Source organism: Mus pahari, chromosome 4 (genome assembly GCF_900095145.1).
Source record: "Mus pahari chromosome 4, PAHARI_EIJ_v1.1, whole genome shotgun sequence".
In the NCBI taxonomy this organism is placed as follows: Eukaryota; Metazoa; Chordata; class Mammalia; order Rodentia; family Muridae; genus Mus; species Mus pahari.
Genome location: NC_034593.1, coordinates 34,974,153 through 34,990,262, shown reverse-complemented (window position 1 = coordinate 34,990,262; position 16,110 = coordinate 34,974,153). Strand labels below are relative to the sequence as shown.

General features: G+C 40.5%; 2 protein-coding genes and 1 pseudogene across 3 annotated transcripts in view; 2 read left to right on the top strand and 1 right to left on the bottom strand.

Annotated features, from left to right (window-relative positions):
* Nucleotides 1–12,232, bottom strand: part of Abhd18 (abhydrolase domain containing 18) — a 45,112-nt gene extending 32,880 nt beyond the window's left edge. The window contains exons 1-3 of one of the 2 annotated variants that reach the window (XM_021195707.2): nucleotides 11,922–12,232; nucleotides 1,923–2,030; nucleotides 983–1,067 (exon numbers count right to left, since the gene is read on the bottom strand). In XM_021195707.2, the coding sequence (XP_021051366.1) occupies nucleotides 983–1,067; nucleotides 1,923–2,014 (177 nt within the window). In that variant the 5' untranslated portion in view covers nucleotides 2,015–2,030; nucleotides 11,922–12,232. Of the gene's footprint in view, nucleotides 1–723; nucleotides 863–982; nucleotides 1,068–1,922; nucleotides 2,031–11,921 lie in introns of those variants that run through there. The other variant, XM_029537520.1, reaches the window with a different exon arrangement.
* Nucleotides 4,466–5,124, top strand: LOC115063824 (annotated as a pseudogene).
* Mfsd8 (major facilitator superfamily domain containing 8) overlaps nucleotides 12,186–16,110 on the top strand; it is a 30,077-nt gene continuing 26,152 nt past the window's right edge. Inside the window, exon 1 of the mRNA XM_021195706.1 lies at nucleotides 12,186–12,419. Within this exon, the coding sequence (XP_021051365.1) occupies nucleotides 12,355–12,419 (65 nt within the window). The 5' untranslated portion in view covers nucleotides 12,186–12,354. The remainder of the gene's footprint in view (nucleotides 12,420–16,110) is intronic.

Here is a 16,110-nt window from a genome sequence, read left to right as displayed (position 1 = left end):
TATATGTGTGTATATGTGTGTGTATATATATATATATATATATATATATATATATATATATATATATATATAATTTTCTTTTTTTTTCTTTTGGTTTCTTGAGGCAGTGTTTCTCACTGAGATCTCCTCGGCCTCCTGATTTCTGGGATTAAATGCATGTGCCATTACCACCTGGCCCAAAGACCTATAATTTTTAAAAGAAAAAAAATAAAAGGCCATCTTTTTATAAACATAATATTTTATAAAGAGAAAAATATTCACCAAAATTTGAATCATAAAGAAATTCTTAAAATCTAGACCAAATGTAACATTCTAGCTGTGGAAAAGGCTTCAGGGTTTGTTTTGTGGGGTGAGGGGTGGGGGAGAAACATCTGATGAAGGAAATTTAAATTTATCCAGTATATCCAATATGTAAAGGATGCAAGTTATACTTACTTCAGCTGAAGGCCAGAAATAGATTGTGAAACCCACCCATCTAGTTCCCTTTTAGATTATTTTAAAGTACTCAATTACACAAAACTTACATTTTACCTAAAAGCAGCAGATTGCTTATGAAACAAAACAATTTGAAAAATATTCTTCTCTCTTTCAATTCAGGGCACCTTCCAGCCTTCTCTGAGCACTGTGTTCTATTATAGCTCCCTGGTATTTCCTAAGAGCTGCTTTTGCAAATATGCCTAATGTGCTCATCCTCCACGTAGATTGCTTTCTTTTAATACTTACTAGTCTTCTTTAATATTCTTCTTTAATGTTGAATAATTGAACCCTCAGGAGCCTAAGGATACAAAATGAAACTCAGAAAAATGCAGCCTAAATACTATGTATTCAGGCAAATGCTAAACATATGTTCCCCACTACTTATGAATAAAACTGAAATGTGGTTGGGACAGAATAGCACTCTTGAAATATGCATACGTGTGCCAAGTGCACTGTCTCAGGGTGACTGCTACAGGACTTCAGTGCTCGGTTTGTTCTTGCATACCTTATCGATGTGTACTGGATAGTCACTTGAAACCAGGTTCTGGCACCTTTCTCGATTTCCAATCATCTTTCTGAATTCAAAGAGTCTGTTAGGAGACATTTTTTTTTTTAATAAAAAGATAAACCTGTTATGTTAACAATTAGACCTACTATGTTATGAGTGATGAACAGTGATTAAAATTAGCAAATTCAATTAAGAGGTCTTGTGTAATTTAGCTTTTATCATTAATAGAAAAGGGTACTTTTTCTTCTCTTTTAGGAACTGGAAACTTCTCTTAAAAAATATGAGAAACAAAATTGTTCAGAACAAATACATTTAAGATTCAGAATGAAATGAGTCAATTCCGAAAATAATTTTTCTCAGATCCAGGTTTTGTCATGAGCTCCAGTGTATTCCAGTTTCACAGTCACTGAAAATTGAAGTTACCCAAGAAAATCAGTGCCTGGAAACCACACACAACTCCAAACAGTGTAGTAATAAGTGATGCTAAAAAACTAGTTTGTACCCAAGTCATGATGCTATATGCTAAAGTGTACAAAAATAAGTAAAAAGATAAAATCAAAACTTTTTATGAAGTTCAATATTTAATTTCATCAATAAGCCACTCTAGATTTGAAGCTACAATATAACTAAAATGTTAAATGTATATTAAAAAAATAAATTTAAAAATAAGCATTCAAGGGCTAGAGAGATGGTTTAGTAACTAAGAGCACTTGTTGCTCTTGCAGAATACCCAGGTTGTTTCTCAGCACCCATGTGGTGATTCATGATCATTCACAACTCCAGTTCCTGGGGATCCTGTTACCACCCTGATCTCCATAAGCACAAGGTACACAAACACTTAACATGCAGGCAGGTACTCATAAATAAACAGTCAAGCATTCATGAAACACACACACACACACACACACACACACACACACACACACACACACACTACCTCTTGAGGTCTTCTGGCCTTCCCCATCCTCTGATGAAAAGTTTTGTGAGGAGAAGTCTCCGGTATAGAATATCTAACTTGCTTACACCCATGAGTGCCAAACAGCATCTAGAAGTAAAATTTAAAATTACTTTAAAATATTTTTACTTGCCAACAAGGCAGCAGGTCAATTTTCTAACCACTTATTTGAATATCAGGCAAAATTAAAGACTGAAGAGTAAATCCTTGTAAAAATATAGGAGATTTAGAAGAACTGGGCTGGAAAGTAGAAAAATGAAGAGCCTAAAGCTTTACCAAACAATGACTTCGTCATCTTAAGTACAGGAACTGACGTAAGTACCTAATGTGTTGGAAAGCAAGATTAAGGAATGATACCCACATAGAACTGTAGTGTTAGCTAGACACTATTTAATTTACAACACAACTACATGTTCTTATTTAAGCTATACAAGGACCCTTGAAAAAGGATTACCTGAGTTATACAGAGGAAACTGAGGCACAGAGAAGAGAGTTATTTATCCTAGGCCACATTGCTAGTAGAGGAGAGAACCAAACTTCAACTTCAGGGATAATAAAGTGTTCAAGATTTAGCAGGTTCACCATACTCTTTTTAACAGTGAACACACAGTAACTAGTGCTTCTTATTGGATACTATTTACTTCTCAAATATTCTTTCTTTTTCCTTTTTAGTTTTTTTTTTCTTTTTCTTTTTCTTTCTTTCTTTTTTTTTCAAGACAGGGTTTCTCTATGCAGCCCTGGCTGTCCTGGAACTCCCTCTGCAGACTGGGCTGGCCTCAGATTCAAAGATCCACCTGCTTCTGCCTCCTGAGTACTGAGATTAAAGGTGTGTGCCACCATTGCCCAGTTTATTTCTCAAATATTTCTAAGAAAAATTTAGTATCTAGCTCAACCATTCCCAATTAAAAGGTGTAGTTCTGGGCTTGAAATGTTGCTGAGGCAAAGTTTTGCTTAACAGGCATGAAATCCCAGGTTCAACCCCCAATTCTATAAAAATGAAAGATACAGTTCAGATATATATGGATAAAACATGATTCAGATTAAAGTAGTTTTGTTTTTGTTTTTGTTTTTTTGTTTTTTGAGACAGGGTTTCTCTGAATAGCCCTGGCTGTCCTCGAACTCAGAAATCCATCTGCCTCTGCCTCCCAGGTGCTGGGATTAAAGGCATGTGCCACCAGTTCAGATTAAAGTTTAACTGTACAGATATCCGAAACATGAAAAATTTCAACTTACTATGTAAGTGAGGCTACCCCTGCACTCCTGATCCTTATCTCTGCCTCCCAAGCTCTGGGTTATAGGTATGAACTACACCTAGCTTTGCTTGGTTCTGCTCTTTTTGAGATAATATCTAGCTCTGTAGTCCAAGGCTGTTGGTAGCTTGAGATTGGCCTCAAATTTGTGGCATTCCTTTTGCTTCAGCTCTCCAAATGTTAGAATTTCAGGTGTGCAACATTCCTGGATGCCTTCAAGTTTTTCTTTGTATAGTATATAGTGTAACCCACAATCAACTGAACTGGCACTTTACCTTCTTCTTAGAACTGAACCAGCAAATCAAGTTGTTCACACTGTTTCAATGGGAGTATTTACTAGATACTGTTACTCCTTAGGCTATCACAAAAAAACTTGTCAAGCCCACAGCTTTGCACTAAGCCTACTTGTACCCACATCTTTCCAGTAATAGATAGCCCTAGGTGTATAGCTGCAGTTGTCTGAATCACACACCATCTTACAATCAGAATTACTTTCGTGAAGACCTTGTTCTCCAAACAAATATTACACTGCTGGCAGCAAGCTGCTGTAACCAATGAACTTTTGTTTCAAAACAACCTAGCTGTACTTCCTTTGGCCTTAAAAGTTTTCATTTGTAACTTGATATGCCATGTTTGGTTGTTATCTATGGGAAGTCTGCCCTTTTCTGAAGAGAAAAGTAGATAGGGCTGGGGGAGGGAAGCATGACCCAGGACAGCAAGGCTGAATTCGGGATATAATAAATGAGAGATGAATAAATTTAAAAAGTTTTCACTTGTCTCAGTCTCCACAGATGTATCTATCACAGTACATACATCCTGGGTTATAATCACCTGCATAATCCTAAATAAATCCACATCTTTAAAGAGTGTCTCTGTTGTGAAACGGAAATAAGCTGTAACACTTCTAATGTGAAATCGTTCATTTGAATTTCCTGTAAAATGCTTAGAGCTAAATGTATAAAACAAACATTCATGGCAATACCTTGAACTTCACTTCTGAAAATCTGTGTTGTACTTAACAAATCTTTTAAGTATAGTTGAAATCCAATTTCTTTTGCAAAATCTACCAAATCTTCCAAGCACTATTTATAATATATTTTGCCTTCCCAGTCTTATGCACAACGACTACTGGGTCATTTTTAGCCTTGTTAGGACACTCAAGTACTTGATAAAGGCCAAGGTGGCTTTGTGACGCAGCTGGAGGGGGCAGGGGGAAAAGCTGAGGCGCGCGCTCTACCAGCCCTCTTCCGCCACGGCCGTGGGAATGGACACATCTGCCCACGTGTGAAAAGCCAGCCGGCCATGACAACGAACACACCAACCATCACAACGGCAACCGTGGCACGCTCGATCTCCTCCTTTACTGACCCTCATCGCTTCTCCTCTCACAACCACACTATAACGATGGCCTCCGCCAGTCAAGGGCACTTTGATGCTTATGAGGCACTGGATCTTACAGAATTTGCCAAAAACCAGCCTTGTTGGCGCAAGCTTTTCGGGCAGGAGAGTCGGTCTCCAGGTGAGAAGTACAGCGTGGCAACCCAGCTCCTTATTGGAGGTGTCACTGGCTGGTGCACTGGCTTCATATTCCAGAAAGTTGGCAAGCTGGCTGCCACAGCAGTGGGAGGTGGCTTTTTTCTCCTCCAGCTTGCAAACCATACTGGCTACATCAAAGTTGACTGGAGTCGAGTAGAGAAGGACATGAAAAAAGCCAAGGAGCAACTGACGATTCGGAAGAGCGCCCAAATACCAACTGAAGTCAAGAGCAAAGCTGAGGAGGTGGTGTGCTTTGTGAAGAAGAATGTTTTAGTAACTGGAGGATTTTTTGGAGGCTTTCTGCTCGGTATGGCATCCTAAGGGTTATCGCTTCACTTCCACTGTTCACCAGCCTCAGCACTCCATCATAGGAAAATCCAGACTTCCTCCTCTGCAGGCCCTCCTCTGTTGTAAATCTGAACTGCTTCCATAGGCATCTTGCCCATGCAAATTTACACAGGCTCTCCCATGGGCTTGACAAGCAAAGGGGGAAGCATGTTTTTCATCTGGAGGCCAACAAGAATGGTCCTTTTCCTGTGTGTAAAATCTGTCCTAAAACATCTTTAAGATCTGTCCCTAACAATTGAGCTGGAAGAGCGACGCACAATTACCTTACTATGCTCTTCATGGAAAGGAACTGAATATATCTGACTTTGAACACGGGAAGAAAGAAAACAGTTTTGGGAGTACCATGCACTAGCCAGCTATTTTAGGGGGACAGTCTCCTTACAGAATTTTACAAGTAAATTGATCCTTTCTTTTCCTCTTGACAGCTATCCCAGTAAACTATAATGATAACAGTTATCTTAGTTAAGAACTCAGAAGTATGTCACTTCAAAAAGGGCCATAACATAAATACTAGGACCTATTTTTTGGGTCCCTTTTTAGCGGGGGTGGTTGGGGTGCCCCTAGGGCCTTGTTCATACCAGGCTACGGCTAATCCAAAGCTATATTCTTAGCTTTTTGGGTTCTTTATATTTTGAGAGAAGATCTTACTAAATTGCTCTAGCTGGCCTAGTACTGACATCCTCACGTATCAGCTTCCTGAAGAGGTGGGATTACAGGCCCAAGCCACCAGGAACAGCTGCCCCAGGACCTTAAGAACTGAAGAACACACCTCTGAGTCTACTTTGCCCCTTCTCAACTTTCTCATTTGCCTTTTCCTCCAGGAATAGGTTGCAAGAACCTATCTAGTTTGGTTTCCTGCATCAGGGAATCGTCTTCTTCAATCAAATATCAGCTGGGTGAAATTTTCTTCTAGAAGCTTCAGTGGAGAAGAATCTGCTTCCGGGTTCTTAGGTTTGGGGTACGACTACAGAATTTATTCATATTTGGTCCTCTGTCAGCAAAGGACAAGCTCAGCTCTGGGAGGCTATCCACGGTTCTCCATTTCACACTGACTGTGCTCTCCATACAAGTCAAAACCGGACAGACTTCCTTTCTTCATGGCCAGGTGGAGAGAGAGAGAAAGAGTACCCCCTGGGAGTCTAACACCTCTGCAGAAAGGGCAAGTGTGTAAATGCAATCAATGTTTCCATTTTCTGTTAATTAGAAAGAAAAATCATGGCTCTAGCCCAAACTCAACACTGTGAGCACCAGAAAACAATGATCTTAAAGTACAACCTTGGAAACTGTATACTACATGGGAAGAAGAAACTAAATGTACTACTCAGCCTTTGAGTATAGGTTTAATATCAGGATTACATCTTCATATTTCCACCAGTAGGGGAAAAAAGAACCCACTCAAATTCAAAATAACAAAAAACCATACTAAAACCACAGACTCCATAGACCTAAGGAACCACTTATTTATAAGCCAACTGGCTCTTTGCAGTTTGTTTAAATCATGTTTATATTCTTCCATTTGCTTAAAACTGTTACTTAAGAATAACACTCCCCTGCAGAGTAAATTTGTCAATTAGTACTTTGTATTTCAGTTATTAAACAAATGGTAAATGGAAATTGGCTTTTATGGTTTTCTTTTGAAACAGGATCTCACAATTCAGGCTGACCTCAAATTTCTAATCACTACCTCCACTCATGCAACTGGAAGATTTTTTTAAATGTTATCATCTCCCTATCTCCACTATATACATTTTCTACTGAAACAATTATTAAAATCATTTAAGTCAGTGTATCCTTTACCCAGTTAACAAAAATCTACAGCCGGTGAGAAGGCTCAGTAATTAAAAGTATTGGCCACCATGCCTGGTACTTCTTTGATCCCCAGGACATACATGTTTGGAAGGAGAGAACTGACTTCTGTAAATTGTCCTCTGGCCTCCACTTGCACACCACAACATGTGTTTATATACAAACACACACAAGTTAAAAATCATGTTTCATACTCCCAAATGAGCTCGGGTCTTTGGATATTTGGGGTAGGATGGAGATACATTTTACGGAAATACAATTCTATGGTTTGGATCTGAAATGTTCTCTGAGTATTCTAAAGATTTGCTGCTCAGTTTATAGGGAAGTGGTACAACCTTATGAAGTGGTTTAGTTCCTGGGTATGTGTGCTTGAGGTATATCAAGAGCCTGGGTCCCTTTCTACTCTGTCTTTTTTTCTCTCTCCTTCCCAGTCCATGACTGGAAAGGAGCTTCTCTGCCACACGTTCCATGTCATGATGTTCTTCCTTGCTGCAGTTCTAAAAGCAAAGCAATCAAATGAACACTAACTCTGAAATCATGAGCTCAGATAACCTTTTCGTGGTAGTCTGAATGAGAATGGCCCAATAGGCTCATATATTTGAATACTTGGTACATAGTTGGTTGAATTATTTGGGAAGATTAGGGGGTATGCATAGCCTTGTTGGAGGTGTGTCACTGGGGGTGGGGGTGGAGTTCCAAAAACCTACACCATCCCCAGTTAGTTTTTCTTTGACTCATAATTGTTGATCAGAATGTGAGTTCTTAGGTACTGCTCCAGCACCATACCTACCTGCTGCCACATTCTCACCACAATGGTCACTGACTCACCTTCTGAAACTATACCCCCCAAATAAACTTCTAGAAGTTGCCTTGGTCATGGTGTTTCTATTACAACGGAAAAATATTTAATGTTTTTTCAGTTTAGGTTGTTTTTTGAGGTATTTTGTCACAGAGACAGGAAGCTAACATTGATTTAAATTATTTTACTACTTAGATCTTTCTGTGATGGTTCATCAACTTATTACTCATAATTTTGTATATATTTATTAAATTGCAGAGCAGTTGCATACTACTGTAATAAAGGTCCTATCTTTCTCAAGTATACTAGAATCTCCATTCACCTTTGGAATATCATGTATCATGACCCTAAGTCAATTATATGTGAGAAAACAAACAAACAAAACCCAAATAATCTTCAACAAGAAACAGTATTTAGTCAAGAGCTATTTCAAGTCTGTCTATTTTATTTTTTGTTTTTTTCAGGAAAATATTTCCACATAGGCCTGGCTGCCCTGGAACTCACTATGTAGACCACGCTGGACTGAAACTTGCAGAGATCTATCTTTGGCTCATGTGTGCTAGGATTAAAGGCAAATGCCAACATGCCCAGAGCACTTTTTAAAAATTACATTAATTTCTGCATGTGTATTAAAGTACTTAATGACAATGAAATTTCAATTATTTTGCAATGAACAATATTCATTATATACCAAATTGTTCACTCCTTTGTTTTTTAACCCAACACTACAAAATTTCACACATCACTTTGTTTTTTTATGTAATAGACCACTTCAAACCTAGAGGCAGCATATTTCCTTGCTATATTTACCTACTAGCAAACAACTCATAGGTAAAGAACAGAAAACAAATCAAACACATATAGGGCTTATTATGTATTTGGTTTTGAAATTTGGTATTATACAGAGATTCTAAAATCCAATTTCAGTCTCAGAGCAGTATAAAATGATTTCTGAATCTCTAAATGATATAGTTCTGTTTTTTTTTGTTTGTTTGTTTGTTTGTTTTTCAAGACAGGGTTTCTCTGTGTAGCCCTGGCTGTCCTGGAACTCACTCTGTAAACCAGGCTGGCCTCGAACTCAGAAATCCGCCTGCCTCTGCCTCCCGAGTGCTGGGATTAAAGGCATGCGCCACCACGCCTGGCTCTTTCTTTTTGGTATGTATTTGTGTATGTGTGTATGCTGCATGTATGTAGGTTTACATGCCAGTTTTATACATCACTCTGATGGTGGTAGGGGAATAGACACATGTATCAGTGACTACCCTTTTACAAAAGTAATGGTGCCTTCAACTCAGATCCTCCTGCTTGTATAAAAAGTGCTCTTACCCATTGAGCCATTTCCACATCCTCTAAAAAAAAATCTTTCTAGGCAGAGCTGGCTATGTTCAGGATATCCAGAACTATGAATCTTCTGAGTTGGGATAAAGACATCAGTTTACATTGAAGTGCCATCTGGAGCTATTCCAGGTACTAAAAGCCCTCAGGTCAAGCAAGACACCAGTGCGATCCTGCAGAAGTAGCAGCCACTTCTGAAGTACCAAGCAAAATGGACACAACGGCCATCTGTGTTTTTAAATAGCAAGTGTGTAGAGGAGAAACAACGTGGAACAAAAATAGAAGTACTACCACAGTGCCAAGGAATAGAATGTCTTTCCTAGAAATGAGTTTTATTGCTAACGTGGCACTCACAATCTACTAATAATACTCCATCTAGTACTTTTTAATCTCCTATTACTTTGATATCTAAGTATTTAAACAAACATTACTTTTTCTTGCTAGACTTCTTTGTTTTTGAGACTGGGGTTCTCTGAGTAGCCCTGGCTTGCCTCCAAGTCATAGAGAGTAGCCTACCTCTGCTTCCCAAGTGTGCCACCACTGCCCTGTTCTTCCTAGACTTTTATGAATGTGATCTCAAAGGCATAAGTAAATTTCAAAATTGTCATTGTGGCGAGAAACCCATTTCTGCAAGCTGTCCTCTGACCTCCTCACATGCTCTGTAGCACATGTGTACTGCAAAATAAATTTTAAAAATAATATTTTTAATCTACCATGTATGTTAACATCCCTCTTACCCCCAAGAGGCCTAATTTTCATTTTTTTAAAATGTATATTTGTCTGCATGTATAAGTATGTGCCTAGTGCTTATTGAGGTCTAAGGAGGGGATCAGATTCCTCAGAATTATATGGCAAGTTACCATGTGGGAATTAAATTTTGGTCCTCTGCAAGAGCCATAAGTGCTTTTAACCTCTGAATCATCTCTCCAGCCCATGTCACACATTAAAATCACACACACACACACACACACACACACACACCAGCTATCCTTAGGCTACTGATTTAATTAATTTTATACTGAAGAAGGGTAGGAAAATAAGTGGGAGGGATGTAACTATCTATTCTAAACAATCATTCAAGAAAACCCAACAAGGGGTTGGATGTATAGCTCAGTTGAGAACTTTCCTGTTAAGCACTTGAAAGGTTTAGTTTAATCCCTAGCATCACCTAAAGAGAAAGGGGGTAGAGTGGGGGGACAAATACCCAACAAGTCCCACATTTTTGAGTAATACATTCAGAAAGGTTTAATCTCTTCAACTTTTGCTCTTTTTCTTGGTGGACTATTTAAAAACAAACAAAAATACAAAAACAAAAACAAAAACAGTGTTGTCCCCCATGTTTGCTTTGATTGCTATTTATGATGTTTCTGAGTTTATTTAGACTTTAGGAGTTGTCTGTGTACTTACTGAATGTGTTTTTGTTGTCTGAAGTCATCACTTGGAGACAGTAATGGAAAGACCTGAGTTTCCCCACTTAGCTGTGTGACCTTGAGTGAGCCACCTCAACTGGAAAGTAGAAAACTATACTTGGCCTGATACAGAGCAACACATTATTTCATTTAAATAAACACTAAATGCTTGTTTTGCTATTAGGAAATATGAGAAGATATTCTTGATATTCTGTTTACAGGAAACCTGGTGGTAAACTGCACAGCTTTTGCTGTCAGAGTAGTCCTGTTACTTGAATTCAAGCCACTGTTGGTTAGCTCTGTAGCCCTCCGCCATCTACCTATTCTCTCTGCCTTTCACTTCTTTGTCTGCTTGAGTCAATCTCTCTCTTTAGAAAACCACTGTAGGGATGAAATGAGGGGACCGAATAAGATTTCTTTCAACATACACCACATTCTGCTTGATGGAATGCTAGTTAAAATTTTCTTCCTCTATTATATATGAGTCACAAATTGTGTCATTGTCCAGGGATTAGAAATGCCAACCATAACACAGGAAGAATATCGTGATTAGAAAAAGTACTTTATTTTCTACCCATCTGTAGTCTTGGAACCAATTACAAGAATCTGCTTGTTTCTGTTACTATAGATAAATGTGCAGGACTGAATACAACGAAGTATCTAATGATCAGGACTAGATTCAGAGGAGAATTAACAGAAGACATTTCAAGTTTAGCAGTTCTCTAGTAAGGTATACCTGATTGGCTACACATGAGATGATCACAAATGAAAGATCAAAGGTGAGGTGATGGGAATAGCACACAACAGAGAGCTCATGAGGCAGGATGAACGCTAAGCGCTCATATGAATTCAAGAATTGAGACTGGGTCCCAACTCAGAGATTCAAGGTAACTTATCTCGACCTCAGGTCTTGATCAGATAGGTATGTATCTGCTTTACATATCTCCTAGGATAGATGTGATCCACTGAAATCACATGACAACCTTATCTAGAGTTAAGAAAACATTACTTTAGGAGCCACACAATGACTTCTGGCAGCAATTAGCTGACAAGCCCAATGGCAGGGACAGCGACTAGGAAGTAAACAGCACCTGAGTCTGTGGAGTGTTTACGTTCCTGGCACTGAAAGCAGCGGGTTGGAGCTAAGCAGGCTTTGTCGAGGGGCTGTTTTTGCAAAGCTGAGGCTCGCGGGCCCGGAACCAGCGAGGTTGCAGCAGCTGGTTGCCACCTCGGCCCTGACCTTCAGTCCCCTCAAGTGAGGAGCCAGCGGGGCAACGGTGGCTGGCTGCCATCAGCCCCGACCCCAAGTCTCAGGAGCGGGGCCAGCGGGATAACAGCGGCTGGCTGCCATCAGCCCCATCCCTCAGCCCCTTCAGGTGAGGCGCTGATGGCCAGCAGCGTTGGGACACAGGGGGTTCCCAACGCCCTCCCTCGGACCAGGACACTGCTGCCTTCCTGCCGCCTTGCACGTACGCAGACGCCAGAGGCTGTTACTTACAGGCCGCTCGCGGACGCACACCTGAAGGGGAGCTCGCCAAGTCTCTGGCCACCACCGCTCTCCACGCTCAAGGGACCGGACTTTCGCCTCCGCTCGGACCGCCGAGAGCCGAATCTGCTCAGGTACTAAACAGCGGGCAAGCTCCCAGCTAGGCGGGCAGGGAGGACGACCTCGGGGCGGGGCGCCCGCGGGACACGCCCCCCAGAGGCGGGCTCTGGCCTTGCTCCACCCCTTCCGGCTTGCTCTCTGGTCGCCTCCACCGCCTCCTGCGCGGCCCCCCTCCTGCAACTTCACACTTCCCTTAGGCAGCCGGTCCGCTTCCGGCCTCACGGCGCGCACGCGCACTTGCACGAGTGTTTTGACAGCTCCGGCCGAAGAGAAGGAGCAGGTGTCGCGAGAGTGGGCAGCGCGCCGCCTAGTGAGGGCTGTCATTATGGCGAACCTGGGAAGCGAGGCCGAGCGGGAACCCCTCCTGGGCTCCGGATCACCCGGAAGCAGGTGAGCAGGCGGGTGGGACTAGCTGGGTACCGTGTGTCCATCGTCCCGACCCGAAACCTGACCGCACAGGCGCATGCCCAGCAACGCCTTCGGAGCCGCTTAGGACCGGCTCCGGGATAATCGCGTTTACTTGGGAATAGTGGAGAATCTTGGTGCTTGGAGAACTTGGGTACCCAGAAAGCTGGGCAGGGGGATGCTTCACATAGGTCTCAGCAGCTTCATTCACATTGTAGCCCTTGTGCTGTGTGTCTTTAGCATCTGCCTGAATCCTTTCGTGGTAATTCCTTCTTGCTTGAGAGCTTCGTTTTCTTCACTTTCTATTTTTCCTTTATTTTGTATGAAGGAACCTAAGCTGCTGCTTTTACAGCAGACACTGCATTCTGTTGACCCTGTATAGCTGACCACTGTCACAAAAGCCCCAAATGATGGTTTTAACCGACACTCGAGGGTACTGACTTTTCCTAACCTGCCTAATAACTTTTTCATGTTTTGCAAATAAACCCACTTAAAATGACTCACACTTTGCTCAATACCACAGGTACAAAATAAAGACATCTTTAAGCGTTTCATTAGTATTTTCATCCTTGTAATTCTCATTTTGATCCTAATTTATGAGCACTAATTTAGAAAACTTTGGGCTTGTCTTACTGTAGTAATATATATTTTTACTTTTAGGAAACAATAAGTATTATTTCATCAAGTCTTTTATTTGAAGCACAGTGTGTGTTTTATTAGGTTTTTTTTTTGAGCGCGGGGGGGACAGGTGGCACATGTGTCATGCTTTGTACAGAGGTCAGAGGAAAACTTGTAGTACTGGGTTCTCTCCGCCTACCATGTAGGTTCACAGGCTTGAGGACAAGCACCCTGACCACTGAACTGTCTCCACCGATGTTTGCTTTATATTTTGAGACGGGGTCTCCTGAAACCTGGGCTGGGCTCAACCAAGTAGGTAGCCAAGTATGATGGGAATTCCCGCCCCTCCTGCCATCAAATTCAGGTGATGGGAAGACAAGGACGTATGCACCATACACATAGTAACTATACTAAGTATTTTTTTCCTCTCTTTTATCTATCTTCAGCACCAATCTTTTATTTTAACAGCAGTGAAACCTCGTGGTCTTTCATTTACTAAGTAGAGAATATGGATTACAATTTTATGTTACTTGATTTTATCTTGGTGATTAAAATGAGTAGCAGTGTTGACATTTGTTTCAAAAGCTGCATCCCCCAGGCCTGTTGAGGCCTTTGAAGTTGTTGGCTTCTGCCCTGCTTTTTGCTGTGCCACCATCCTTTTGGAGTTCATACAGTAGTTGTCTTGCCTATCCCACTCCTAGAAGAGACCATCCCTCATCTCCCTTTTGAAATCTGTCAACAACCCTTATTTATGTTACCTGCAACTCCTGCCAACAACTTCTTTTTTTCCAGGCTTGTTATTTGCCGGGACCCTGAAGTTATTTGTACTTTCTGTAATTTTGTGCTTCCAATGTACTAGCTCAGCCAGGCTGGAGCTCCCTGTTAGCCGCGTGCATACGGCTGTGGCATTGCCATTTCCTAGCCTGCTTGCTTTTCTTCTGTTCTATTTCATGTCAGGCCTATGTTTTCCAGAAAGAGCATGGGATCCTTGAGTCATAGATGTACAGCTCACCATAGAAATATGATTTTGATTGTATATGTTGTAATCTATCCAAATAAGCTTACTTAAACATATTTTCTCTCCCTTTTAAATAAGTGATTGTGTTAGGCTTCATCTATAGTCAGATGTTCCTGTCCATGAAGAGTTCATTAGATTGAACTCTATGTTCTATGTTTAGCATTTTAAAAATTAAAAGGAAATATTTTCAGAACAATTCAACAAGTAGGCTGTCTTTAAAGTCATGAGTCGATACCCTAGTTATGACTAACTGCAGCGTTTGCTCACTTGCACTTCACTGTACAAAGTTCAGTACAGTGACCCAGCAGCCCTTATCTAACAAGATTGATTAATCATGATTTATTGATGTCATTAGCTTAGAGCCTTCTTCTTTTCTTGAGTGTCTAGTGCTCTCAACTGACTGACTTTATGAATTTTATTTAAGAGAACAGGAGCACTTTTTCTGTAATAGTCCCATTGGTGGATAGTTTAGGTTTGTTGGTTCAGGCCCAAAGGCAAAGTCATGGGTAGCATAGATACTTAGAAGAGAAAATGTACAGATCATACTAAATGAGTGCATTGTTTAGTCAGTAGGTTGGTCTATTGATGAGGAACTTGGTATTTGAAGTTATTCTTTTGTCATCTGGTAACAACTATTCACCTGTAAACCAGTTTTATCTATCAAGCTAAAGACCACAGGTGGTGTCTGGATTTGACCTAAAGATTATAGTTTGCTAGCCTTACCTTAGGGATTTTTGAAATGCTACAGACACTTCAAATTTTTATTTCAATGTTTGTCTATAAAAGAAATATTACTGCACCATCTGTCCTTAATGTCTGCACTGCCTCCCTCCTTTCTTCCCTCACTCCCTTCCTTTCTTCCTTCCTTTCAAGTAAGTTCTCACTTTGGAGCTCAGGCTGACTCACAACTCAGTCTGGTAGAGGCTGGACTCGAACTTAAGGTCTTCCTGCTTTCCCTCCTAAGTAGCGCAACAACAGTAATAGGCAGGCACTAGTATGCTTGTCTTACAGTGTACACCTTTTATTTCTGTTGTCAAATGTCTCCAGTTACATTCAGTACTGCTCTCTTGGGATGCTCACCCTTCTTGCTCTCCAGTTGTGAGTCTGGCTGGTCTGCCTTTCTGTCGTGAGAGCAGAACTTCCTTTTGAAAGTGCAGTGCTGCTCTGCCCCAGACTCTGCAAGAATACCACCGAATCATATTGTTTTACTTATGTGCTCAGTTCACGCCAGTGTATTATGTATTGTTCCTGGATTTTAAGTCATACGTTTGTTAAACATTTTGCCATCTGGAGCTGTGGTCATCAAAATATTAGACCACCACAGTTTTTCTTGAAAGAGAATTCCATCAGAAAAATGAATGCCAGGATAGAGCAGAAATAGTAGACAGAAGGTAAAAGTTAAATCCCCTTGGAAAGAAATACAACATTTTTTGTTTGTTTGTTTTAGGTTTTGTTTGTTTGTTTAGACTATGTAGCCCTGGCTGACCTGGAAGTGCTATGTAGACAATGCTACTACCTTCAAACTCACAGAGATCCTGCTGTCTCTGCCTCCCAAGTGCTGGGATGAAAGGCATGAACCATGACACCCAGCTTCAGTGTTTCTTCTTACATCCTTGTAAAGCAGACGTCTGTACAACTTAGCCTGAGCCATCTAACATGTGTGTCATCAAAATAAAAAAAGATACAATAATATACTAAATCAACAGCCATATTCTCCCATATTCCTTCTAAATTAAAAAAGAGCATAATAAAATTTATTACTTTAAAAGATTTCAAATACATGGAAAGATTGAAATAATTTACCTAATACCTAATATCTTTCCAATCAGTTTTTCCCCACCAGTCAGATGTCTTTTTACACACACACACACACACACACACACACACACACACACACACACACGTATCTATTGCCAAACTGAAGTAAGTTTCAGATATTACAAATATGTTATTGCAGTCTGCCTTTTCCAGGAACAAATACACCCCTTACACAACTCCACTAATATAATTAGAAACACCAATTAAAGAGTATTATACAAT